At 43.3% G+C, this 12,336-nt stretch overlaps 1 protein-coding gene across 1 annotated transcript in view; it reads right to left on the bottom strand.

Moving 5' to 3' along the window:
* Positions 1-9,688, bottom strand: part of LOC140906703 (scavenger receptor cysteine-rich domain-containing protein SCART1) — a 39,845-nt gene extending 30,157 nt beyond the window's left edge. Inside the window, exons 1-2 of the mRNA XM_073331191.2 lie at positions 9,328-9,688; positions 5,381-5,701 (exon numbers count right to left, since the gene is read on the bottom strand). Of these exons, the coding sequence (XP_073187292.2) occupies positions 5,381-5,701; positions 9,328-9,688 (682 nt within the window). The remainder of the gene's footprint in view (positions 1-5,380; positions 5,702-9,327) is intronic.
* Between the last annotated feature and the right edge of the window lie 2,648 nt (positions 9,689-12,336).

Raw genomic sequence — 12,336 nt, 5'->3', positions numbered from 1 at the left:
ACGGTACTGGGTAAGATGATTTTGGCCCCGGCTACAGGAGCTCTCACCCCCACATCTGCCTGTCCCCTGTCCAGCAAATAGGTCTGTCCCTACCCAGCCACCCATCAGTTCTGTTCCCTCCCAGGTGCCAGCCCTCAGTTCAGCCCCCCAGCCTCAACTCTGCCCCTCCAGGGAGCTCCGCCCCCTCCCAAGCCAGTGCTGCGGGAGGGGCAGTGGCATATTAACGCCTAGGCCGGGAAGGCCTAGGCCTAGGGTGGCAAATTTGCAGGGGCGGCAAATTTATAATAGCAGCCAGAGGCTGCTTCCCCCAGTGCCGGTTTATACCCTCTGCCCCCAGCCCCACCCCAACTCCACCCCTTCCCCGTCCCCTCCCTGCCCCTATTGGTCCCCTTCCCCAAATCCCCACCCCAGCCTCGCCTCCTCTCCTTCGCGAACCTGTTTCATGCACAAGCACTGGCAGGGAGCAGGGAGAAGCAGAACCTGGCAGTGCCCTTAGCGGAGGAGGCAGAGGTGGAGCGGAGGCGAGCTGGGGTGGCAATTATTTCTGGGGGCGGCAATTATTTCTGGGCCTAGGGGCGGCAAAATCATTAATCGACCACTGGGGAGAGGGGAAGCCTGTTGCTCACAGGAAGGGAGGGAAACGGGGGGGAAGAGCCACCCTGAGCTGATGGCTCTTTGCTCCCCCACCCTCCAATGAAAATGGCTTCAGGTTGCTGAAGGGAAAGGGGGAGGAAGAGAGCTCTGCCGGAAACAGTTATGACTGGGTTGTTTTACCCCAGGAGGCGGGCAAGTAAGGCAGCCAGCCAATCAGAGGACTCAGGATGGAGCTTCTTGCCTCATTGTAGGACTGGGCCCCAGACCAGCCACAGTTGTGTCACTTGTGGAAAAAATTGCAAGAGTGGGCAACTTTGGGCTATAAGAGGGACTAAATGTGAAGAGGGCAGGGCCCTTGTAGATGAGATCCCAGAGGCCACAGTGTGTGCAGAGGGACATGTAGTGAAAGGCACAGAGATTTTAGAAATAGAACAAGGGGGTTTTTCTGCTTTGCTTTCGGGTTTCTGAGCCTTTAGGGGTCACTTGTTCAAACTTTTCAACCCACCCACAAAGGCTAGAAACTTCCTTTTGAAAGTATGACACAAAACAAAATGGCAAGAGTTGGTACCACTGCAGCTGTGAGGAGAGAATGATATTTTTGGTCCCACCTCTCGCCTACAGCTCTTGCAGGCGCAGAGGTCGTGTTTTAGAATCCGAGCCTGTCCTACCAGAGCTGCTGGAGCCTGAATCCCCTCTTCCATCCATCTCACCTGTTTGCCTTTCTGGGATCCGCACTAGCTCATCCTTTGCCCATGTCTGGCTTTAGAGCATGAGCTGTACAAAGGGTCCAGCCAGGCCAGGAGAGCACTGAGCTGCCAGCCTCCTGCTCACCTAGCTGCACCACTAGCAGCTCCTCCTTCCTTAGATTTTATTTATTTTTCCTCATGTGTTCCACAGAGTCCTGCAGGCTTTTATTTGTGTGTAACCCCAACCTACAGTTGCCAGCCCTTGGAGTTCAGGATTCAGCCTCTAGAGGGCCTTATCCTAAAGGACTACAGCTATAATGGCTACTATAGCCTCCTGACCCCATTTCCAGCCTGCTTGGAGTTAGGGGTGGGGACAGAAGGAACTAAAAACCTTGTCCAAGGGCAACAGGGAGGCTTCTGCATGGGGGATCTAGATGAGCAGTCCACTGAGCCTATGACAAGCCAGAGCTGCACAGCTCTCAGCGACAAGACAGACTGATTTTACACAGTGAGTTTTAGTTTGGAAGCTGGAAGAGAGACAGCACCACTCAGAGATTCATGCTCTTAGACTCTAGCTGCATGGACCAGGCAGCACCAGCATTTGGAGAGAGAGATCCTATCTGGGACTCGCTATCGATAGCCAACTGAGACCTTAGGAGGATTTCAGACCAGGGAATAGCAAGCCTGGTTGGATCCAGGACATGATCCTGCCCCATTCGGGGATGGAGAAATACTAAGGGGACTTTTGTGTAAGCTGGCCAATGCTGCAGCGGTGCAGACACTATACCAGGATACACAAACTCAGCCATACTGTCTGCCTTGGTAAGGTGCCAGGCAGACAGCTGGGGTTTGGAAGAATTTATGAGTGTTAAATTCTGGAGAATAGGCTTACTTATTACAAGAGATGACCAGCAATTTTGCCACTCAAGTTACTGGTTTTATGGTAAGTATGAATGAGGGTGGGTGAGTATGTATGTTGTGCTGAGAGTTTTGTACTGATTTGTGCAGGTGGTGAATGAGGAGTGTGGGCTAAGGTGAGGAGCTGTGTGTGTTTGATGTTATTGTGTGTTCTGTGTTGATTTGTGTGTGGGTTGTGTTGTGCTGGGAAAGCTATGTTGATTTGTTTGGGTGTGTCAGTTGCCTTGGGGAGTTTGTGGTGAGTTGTATGGGTGGCAAATCAAACTTTGAAGAACAGTGGCATTTGGGCCAAGGACCCCATGATCTGTGCTGTCCCTCTTGTATCACTGACTCATTACAACCAATTAAATTGTTGCATGAAAATTAGCTGTAGAGTAGGGGTGGTGAATGGTTGAGTTAACTCTAATATCACAGTGGTTTAGGACTCTTGGCATGGTATAGATGGGTACGTTACCGTTATATTATATATAGATTAGTTAACCTTAACCTTTTCCTTCCCTTGAGCCTAGTTTCCTGTTCACAGTAAAGTTACCACCACTGCTATGCTGTTATTTTTTATGTGTCCTTCCTTTGCTGGGGTTTGTTCTATTTACTTGATTGTCTCCTGTGAACAAGCAAATAAAAAAATAAAATAAAACAAGCACCTATCAGCGGGAACAAAATAGCTGTAATCAAAACCAGCATGAAATAACTCCCTAAAAAACTTAATAAAAAGACAAAATAATAAAATAATTAAAAAAAAAAAGAAATTAAAGAAACAAGCACTCATCAAACAACAATTGATTAGAGCATAATCATTCAAAAATCATTGGTCCCAATGAGAAAAATCATTATATAAACAGGGTGCCTTGCCATGAAACTTTGGATTTGTCCTGCCAAGACTTCCCCAGAGCATCGTGTCGCAACTGACAGAACCGAGCTCCTACCTACCGGGCCACTAGATTGCGCCGGACTCTGGACTGGTAACTATAACATTGACTGGCGGGACAGTGTGTGTGCGTGTGATTGAATGCATATGCTAATTGTTGTATCTTCAATAAATGTGGCATATTGCCTTTTCCCCTGAAAAAGATCTCGTGTGCTTCTTATAAGCATAACAATAGTAAGTGCCAGGGAGAGAAAAGGCCATACCCCAGGAGAGAGGGCACCTGTGTTAGTACATCAGGTGCCAATGCCTTTGTCTGTCACACTGTGTACTCAAAGAATATCATAGAATATCAGGGTTGGAAGGGACCTCTGGAGGCCATCTAGTCCAACCCCCTGCTCAAAGCAGGACCAATCCCCAACTAAATCATCCCAGCCAGGGCTTTGTCAAGCCTGACCTTAAAAATTTCTGAGGAAGGAGATTCCACCACCTCCCTAGGTAACACAATATGTCTATGTCTAGTGCAAGGTGTATGTGCACAGGAGACCCTTCCCATACTAGATGCAATTATGCAATTTTACTCAGCCCTTGCACAACCACAACAGGAATTTGGTGAATTCTGATCACTCCATTTTATGATAGATACTCATAAATCAGAGAATGCTATAAGGAGTGAGACTATGCAGACACACTGTGGACTGGGGGGCAAGGAAACTGTGGCCAAATGCACCCCTGTAATCACAACCTGCACACTATTGTAATAATCTTTGTATAAAATATGCCTTCTGAGGTATCATTTGGAAACTAATAACTCACTGGGCAATAATATCATGGGGAAATGTGTGTAGCATCATTATGTGTGAAGTTATGAAATTCCCCTGTATGATGTTAAAGGGACATGTTCAAATTCTTGTGGTCTGATTAGGCAGAACTGGTCAAGTAGGTCTTAAACAAAGGGATGTGCAGTTACCTCAGTTTACATATAGTCTGTAAACAGAGTCCTCAGACAGCAGGGGAGAAAATAAAGGAGACAAAGAAAATCTGCATCTCAGAACATACAGGTTTCAGAGTAACAGCCGTGTTAGTCTGTCTTTGCAAAAAGAAAAGGAGTACTTGTGGCACCTTAGCGACTAACCAATTTATTTGAGCGTGAGCTTTCGTGAGCTACAGCTCACTCATGCTCAAATAAATTGGTTAGTCTCTAAGGTGCCACAAGTACTCCTTTTCTTTTTTCAGAACATACAGGTGAAATAACATGAAGCATCTTTCCTTACTAGATTCCATGTCTCCTTCTGCTCAGCTGGACAGAATTTTATGAGGGGGACTGAACTATATAAGTAAAGGGCAAACACCCAGGGGTATCTCTCTTCCTGTCCATCTCCAGTCTGACAGAGTGATTTCCAGTTTGGTAGCATTTTATATTCATGCACAACATACCCAAAAGTGAAGAATCAGGCTCTGAATTTCACTCTGGTGGTTGGGAATAATTTTCTAAAAGCCTGAGTGATCATGCAGTTGAATAAACATTGTGGGAGATAACAGATCTACCATTAGATGTGTGACATGAGGTTAGACAAGACTCTAATGGGAAATGCCTTGCATGATCATAGAATCATAGAATATCAGGGTTGGAAGGACCTCAGGAGGTCATCTAGTCCAACCCCCTGCTCAAAGCAGGACCAATCTCCCATAGTTGCCCCAGATCCCTAAATGGCCCCCTCAAGGACTGAACTCACAACCTTGGGTTTAGCAGGCCTGAACTCACAACCTTGGGTTTAGCAGGCCAATGCTCAAACCACTGAGCTATTCCTCCCCCCCAAATGATGCTGTAATTGGATCTGGCTACTCTCTGCCACTAAAAGTTCCTATTGTCTGATACTTTCTAAGCTCTCAAATGGCTGCATAGAGAAAAGTATGGGTCTATTTCCTTTGAAAACATTATTACTCAACAGGATTTTATGGGCTTTCCAGGTAGGCACACCAATGCCATGGCGATAGGCGCAGTTTAAATATGTACATAGAATAGCTTATTAAATACCAATACTTTCCCTAGTTTGGATATACAAAATAAATTTGAAACCCATGAAAGGAAAATGGAAAATGTGGTATTGAGACAACTGCAGTGAGGTTAATAAAGGAGACTCTAAAGATATCTGGGTTGGGAATTACATAGGGATTTGCTCACTATAATGTGAGAGTAATAATTTCAGGATTTGATCATATTTACCCACTTCTACATTAGTTTGTGGGAATGGAACAAACTCTGGATTCAATCCCTTTTCTCACATGGCAAGTAGAAGGATGGCTGATTTCTTACCTGAGCAGGTCACTCCAGCATGGAAAGGATGAGAGCATGTTGAATTTACATTCCGTGTTAAAAATCTGCAGTCCCAGATTGTTGACTCACTCCCATGACAAACATCTCCTACTACCAAGTATGGTGTGGAATCTTCTCCAAAGTCGGCAGCACCATGGACACTAACTGCAGAACCACATCCCAAGTGTTTGCAAGCTACTGCAGCATGTTTCATAGGTGAGACAGTAGAACACAGAATGGCGCTCAGTTCACCAATCTTAATCATCGCTCTCCCAGCACATGGGTTGCTTCCGTTGACCAACTTTAGATCAGTAGTTCCACCTTCAAGTAGAATCAGGACAGAGTTATTGGAGAGAGCACTGAGCCACATCCCCATTATTATTACTAATGGAGCTAGTCAAATAGTATTTGAAAAATATAATACGGTAACTCCTCGCTTAACATGGTAGTTATGTTCCTGAAAAATGCTACTTTAAGCGAAATGATGAGTGCAGCGGAGGGCAACGAAAATGATTTGGGGGCTTGGGGACATGAATTATGAGGAGAGGCTGAGGGAGCTGGGGTTATTTTGTCTGCAGAAGAGAAGAGTGAAGGGGATTTGATAGCAGCCTTCAACTACCTGAAGGGGGGTTCCAAAGAGGATGGAGCTCAGCTGTTCTCAGTGGTGGCCGATGACAGAACAAGAAGCAATGGTTGCAGTGGAGGAGGTCTAGGTTGGATATTAGGAAACCTCATTTCACTAGGAGGGTGGTGAAGCACTGGAATGGGTTACCTAGGGAGGTGGTGGAATCTCCATCCTCAGAGGTTTTTAAGGTCCAGCTTGACAAAGCCTTGGCTGGGATGATTTAGTTGGTGTCGGTCCTGCTTTGAGCAGGGGATTGGACTTGATGACCTCCTGAGGTCTCTTCCAACCCTAATATTCTATGATTCTATGATTTGCAGCAAATATTGTACAAAGGTTGTTGTGTAAGGTGTCTATGAAAAGGTTATGATTTGCTGGTTATGATTATGCTATCTGTATGTGTGTATCATTTTTGTAGTCGAAGTTTATGAATATTGGCTATGTACTTGTATCTCAATGTGTAGCATTAGTGAAACATTTGGTCAGTTTCTTGAGAAAGGAATTTGCAGATTAAGTGCCCAATCAAAAAACACTTAAGTGACAATGGACCTCAGGAGACTCCAATCCACATGAAAAGTCTTCCTGCGATGTTCAAGGTAGCATGTGAGCAATGGCTGATCTCCCTGTAAAAGAACTGAGTCATGCATGGACATGTGACTTGCCCATGTGGCTACAAACTCCATGTTGTTGCTGTGATTTTGCACAAGAGAAAAAAGGGGTTTCCGCCCACAAGAGAAAGAATATAAAAGGCCCTGGAAATCCCTCCATTTTGTCTTCAATCCTGCTTCTTACTTCTGGAGGAACCTTGCAACAAACTGAAGCTCTGAACAAAGTACAGACGCTCCCCGACTTACACAATCGTTCTGTTCTGTGTAACTCAAATTTTGCGTAAGTCGGAAACGTATACCTGATCATTAAGCAAAAAAAAAACCCCTCCTATTTCTAGTTTATGGAACTTTTTCTGTAAGTGCGGATTTGCGTAAGTCGGGTCTTGCGTAAATCAGGGAGCGGTTTGTACTGCCCATCCCAGCTGTGGATGTACTCCAGAGACTTGACTTGAAACTGCAGTTTATTCCATCACTGCTACAAGCCTGAACCAAGAAATTTGCCATTACTGTATGTAGTTGATTCCATTTAACCAATATTAACTCTTATTAATATTTATTTCTTTTATGAATAAACCTTTAGATTTTAGATTCTAAAGGATTGGCAACAGCATGATTTGTGGGTAAGATCTGACTTGTATATTGACCAGGGTCTGGGGCTTGGTCCTTTGGGATTAAGAAAATCTTTTTTCTTTTACTGGGGTATTGGTTTTCATAACCATTTGTCCGCATAACAAGTGGCACTGGTGGTAATACTGGGAAACTGGAGTGTCTGAGGGAATAGCTTCTATAACTTAAGGTCAGCCAGTGGGGTGAGACCAAAGTCTTCGCTGTTTGGCTGATTTGGTGTGCCTTAGTAATAAAAGAAACCCAGCCTTGGGCTGTATTTGCCCTGCTCTAAGCAATTTGTCCTGAATCGATACTCTCAGTTATGTCCCTCCAGAGGCAGCATTGTTACAGCTTGTTCCCTGTCCCCCCATTGACTCAAACCCTCCCAAGTGGTTCATAGTTAATTCTGTGTCCTTCTTTTAGAATGGCACGCCCCGCACACAGCCAATCAAGTTTGCACAGAGTAGCAGGGAAGGGGAAAGGGAGAAAGGGGGAAGGGGCTCTACCCAGTTCCACACCCTTTTTCGTTTCTTACAGGAAGTAGATAAGGGAATAGATTCAAAAGTTTTATGACTACTGGAACTGAAGATACCTCAAGGGAGGAGAATTCACCAAGATAGAATTACTTAGGCCTGGTCTACACTTAAAATTTAGATCAATATAGCTACATCTCTCAGGATGTGAAAAATTCACACCCCTGTTCACCATAGCTATGCCAACCTAAACCCTGTTGTAGATGTGGCTAAATTGATGTAAGAATGAAAGTTAGATTAAGTAAATCGATGGAAAAGTCTCCATCACTGTGGGAAGCATCTACACCGGGGTGCTCCAACAGCACACCTGCAGCGCCATAGCTGTGCTGGTGTAGTGCTTGTAGTGTAGATACACCCTTTGACTGTAAGCTCTTTGAGGCAGGGACCATCTCTTTTTCTGTCTCGGTACAGATGAAGCACGGTAGGGTCCTGGTGCCTGACTGGGGCTCCTAGGCACTATGGTAATACTACTGATAAGAAAGAAATACATTTTCAAAGAGGAAGAGGAGATGATGATGACAAAACTAGCACAGGGCCACGGGTCTTGTCTGTGCTTTCAACCAGCTACATGAGCATTCTGTTGAAGTTAAGTCCTTCTGAATAATGGAGGAATATCTGCAGGACAGTAACAAAGCACTATCTACAGCTGATCAAATACTAAAAAATGAAGTTGGTGAATTATTTGCATATTGATTCAATCATATCTCAGCTCCTTAGCATCGCCACCTTCAGGAATATTCAGAAATCTAACCAGACACTCTGGTGACCTTCCCCAGACCTGGTGAAGACCTCTGTGAAGCACAAAAGCTTGTATCTTCCATCAACAGAAGTTGGTCCAATAAAAGATGTTAGGAAGCTGGAGCAGGGAGGTGGGTGGAGTATGTGATCCATTGTGGAGGTAAAAGAATTATTAGTTATTAGAGAATTGAGGTAAATTTGTGAATTTGACTCCCAACCTAACTCTATCTGTCTATTCTAGCCTAGTGTAGGCTTTTCTATAGAACGTATAATTGCAGCAGCTATATACTACCTCTCCTACTCTACACAGCAAGGTCACCAAGGCCCAGGATAGATTGTCTGGAGACTATTGGCCATATTAGTTCATACACATGAATTCAAAGTTGAACACACATATTTGAGCAAATCTTCCAATGTCTTTCTAGGTGACACAAGGTAGGTGGGGTGGAGTTTAATCCCTTACTGCTCCAGTCAGTCCTGTACCTTCCAGCACCCATACTCCCTTCTTGTTTTTGCATTTGTTATCCCACATACTCAGTTGTGTTTTGGGCCTTGAGGTCCCTCCCCTCAAGCAAGGGGTCCAACATTTAGTTTTGGGTGTGCCTAGGCTCACCTTTTTCCAGAATCCAAATAAACCTGTCATTTCCAGGAAGAAATTATTGTGGGCTGGAAATATACAAGTGGCAGGATGTCTGGTTTCTTACCTACACAGGTTACTCCAGCATAGTTTCAGGATTTGATCATATTTACCCACTTCTACATTAGTTTGCAGGAATGAAACAAGCTCTGGATACAATCCCTTTTCTCTAATGCCAAGTAGCAGGATGAGTAATTTCTTACCAAAGCAGGTCACTCCAGTATAGAAAGGATGAGAGCATGTTGACTCTGTATTCAGATTTTCCAGCCTGCAGTCCCAGATTGTTGATTGATAACATACATCTCCTACCATCAAGTATGGTCTGGAATCTTCTCCAAAATGGGCAGCATTATGGACACCAAATGCCTCTCCACATCTCAAACGTTGGCAGATTTCTGCAGCACGGGAAGCAGTAAAACACAGCTTCATCCACTGACCATTACGTTCAATCTCCACTCTCCCAACACATGGGTTGCTTCCATTGAACAGCCTGAGATCAGCAGCTCCACCTTCAAACACAATCAGGACACAATTACCAGAGAGAGCACTGAGCCACGTCCCCATCATTATTATGAATGGAGCTGGTCAAATAGTATTCAACAAATATAATATTTGGCAAATAGCAGTGGTTTATGCTTTGTGAATCTTTCACAAACAAGTCCCAATGTTTTTTCTAAAATATTCTGTAATCTCTGTTTCAAAATATTTCATTGGCACTATATGGAGATGGTAAAATTGTTAATAATGATACAAAAAAGGCAGGAGTGTTCAATAAATAATTTTGTTGTATATTGAAAAAAGCAAGATATTTTAGTCATATCACATGAGGATGATGAAATACCTTCTAGTCCATTAGTAACTAAAGAGGATGTTAAACTATTTACTGGGGATAAACATTTTAAAATCAGCAGGGCCAGATAACTTGCACCCAAGAGCAGGCTGAGAAGATTTCTAGCCTGCTGATGTTCATTTTTAAGAAATCTTGGAATACTGGGGAAATTCCCTCAACGCTGATGAGATTACTAGAATGGTTGCCCGACTGGGATTCCAGGGGGGCCACAGTGAGATTGCTTAATCAGGGAAAACTGCAAAGAATGGGACAGACAATTCCGAAAATTGGTGGTTATTTCTAATAATTAGATTCACCAAGCCAGCAACAAAACAGCTTCTACAATACCTACTGGTTACCCAGAAACCATAAATACTGTTCGCTTAAAGCAACCCAGACTTGGGCTCCCACCCAGACAGCCAAGTCAAATATGATGAGGGGATTACTGAAAATCTTGTTTATCATATAAAAAGTTGTACCAATCCCAACGAATCAGACACATTACCCTCCAGGTCAATGAATATTTCAGATCTTATCCAAATACATGCTTACAGCCAATTCTTATTAACTAAACTAAAATTTATTTTTAAAAAAAGAGAGAGTATTGGTTAAAAGATCATTATATATACAGATATGAATAAAGTTCTTAGGTCAGTTTCATAGTACAGATGGTGAGCTTTAGAGTTGAAATGAATTAGTTTAGTTGAAACAGAATTAGTTTAAAGAAAAGGAGTACTTCTGGCACCTTAGAGACTAACAAATTTAATTGAGCATAAACTTTCGTGAGCTACAGCTCACTTCATCGGATGCATGCAGTGGAAAACACAAGTGCCACAAGTACTCCTTTTCTTTTTGCGGATACAGACTAACACGGCTGCTACTCTGAAACCTGTCAGAATTAGTTTAATATGTTATAGGCCAAGGTCCAATATCAGGGTGATCCAAGACTGGAGACCTCAGTCTTGTGACTCAAACTTCCCCTGAAGAAGCTTAAGGATATCTAAGATAACAGTATCAGGGCCCTGGAGTTCTTTTTATAGTTCTCTGGCAGCCTCTTAACAGCATGCAGTCCTCTGGTGAACAATAGGCAATCATCGTGGCTTTGAAGTAAGACCTCTATTTCCTAAGCACCACCAGTAATTAGCTGCATGAATTAGAATAAGGCAACTGCCCATCTCCCCCCGGTTACAGGTAGCTGTCATAAATATAAAGGGAAGGGTAAACCCCTTTAAAATCCCTCCTGGCCAGAGGAAAAATCCTCTCACCTGTAAAGGGTTAAGAAGCTAAAGGTAACCTCGCTGGCACCTGACCAAAATGACCAATGAGGAGACAAGATACTTTCAAAAGCTGGGAGGAGGGAGAAAAACAAAGGGTCTGTGTCTGTCTGTGTGATGCTTTTGCCAGGGACAGAACAGGAATGGAGTCTTAGAACTTAATAAGTAATCTAGCTAGAGATGCGTTAGATTATGATTTCTTTAAATGGCTGAGAAAATAGCTGTGCTGAATAGAATGAATATTCCTGTCTGTGTGCTTTTTTTGTAACTTAAGGTTTTGCCTAGAGGGATTCTCTATGTTTTGAATCTAATTACCCTGTAAGGTATTTACCACCTGATTTTACAGAGGTGATTCTTTTTTACTTCTATTAAAAGTCTTCTTGTAAGGAAACTGAATGTTTTTTCATTGTTCTAAGATCCAAGGGTTTGGGTCTGTGGTCACCTGTGCAAATTGGTGAGGATTTTTACCAAACCTTCCCCAGGAAGTGGGGTGCAAAGGTTGGGAGGATTCTGGGGGGAAAGACATTTCCAAACTATGTTTTCTCAGGAACCCAGATAAAGTTTGGTGGTGGCAGTGGAAGTCCAAGGGCAAAGGGTAAAATAGTTTGTACCTTGGGGAAGTTTTAACCTAAGCTGGTAAAAGTAAGCTTAGGACGTTTTCATGCAGGTTCCCACATCTGTACCCTAGAGTTCAGAGTGGGGAAGGAACCTTGACAGTAGCTTACTACAAACTTCAAAGAGAAATAAAGACAATGATATTGTTACATTCACGGTTCATCTAAATGTTAACATTTCCTTTTGATCTCTGAATTAACAGAACATAGTGACAGACAGGAACCATTTGGTTACATTGTTAACCTCTAACAAGATACAGGTAAACATTTTCTAATTCTCTATCAATACAAGTCTACATTTCAAAGCTCAAGTTTATCTAATATGGAATGGCCCTAATTACCATTTACATACTTTTTAATATGTCTCTAAAGGTTGAATTTGGGTTCTGTAGCCTGCTTTTGGACTCAGTGTCACAGGTGGATACAAGTAACTGTAAATGTAAGATACTTAGACTTTTGTAAGGTGTTTGATTTAGTACTGTACATCATTCTGAT

The sequence above is a fragment of the Lepidochelys kempii genome, chromosome 1 (genome assembly GCF_965140285.1).
Source record: "Lepidochelys kempii isolate rLepKem1 chromosome 1, rLepKem1.hap1, whole genome shotgun sequence".
In the NCBI taxonomy this organism is placed as follows: domain Eukaryota; kingdom Metazoa; phylum Chordata; order Testudines; family Cheloniidae; genus Lepidochelys; species Lepidochelys kempii.
Note: the sequence above shows the minus strand (reverse complement) of the source record. Positions and strands in the feature narration are given on the sequence as shown.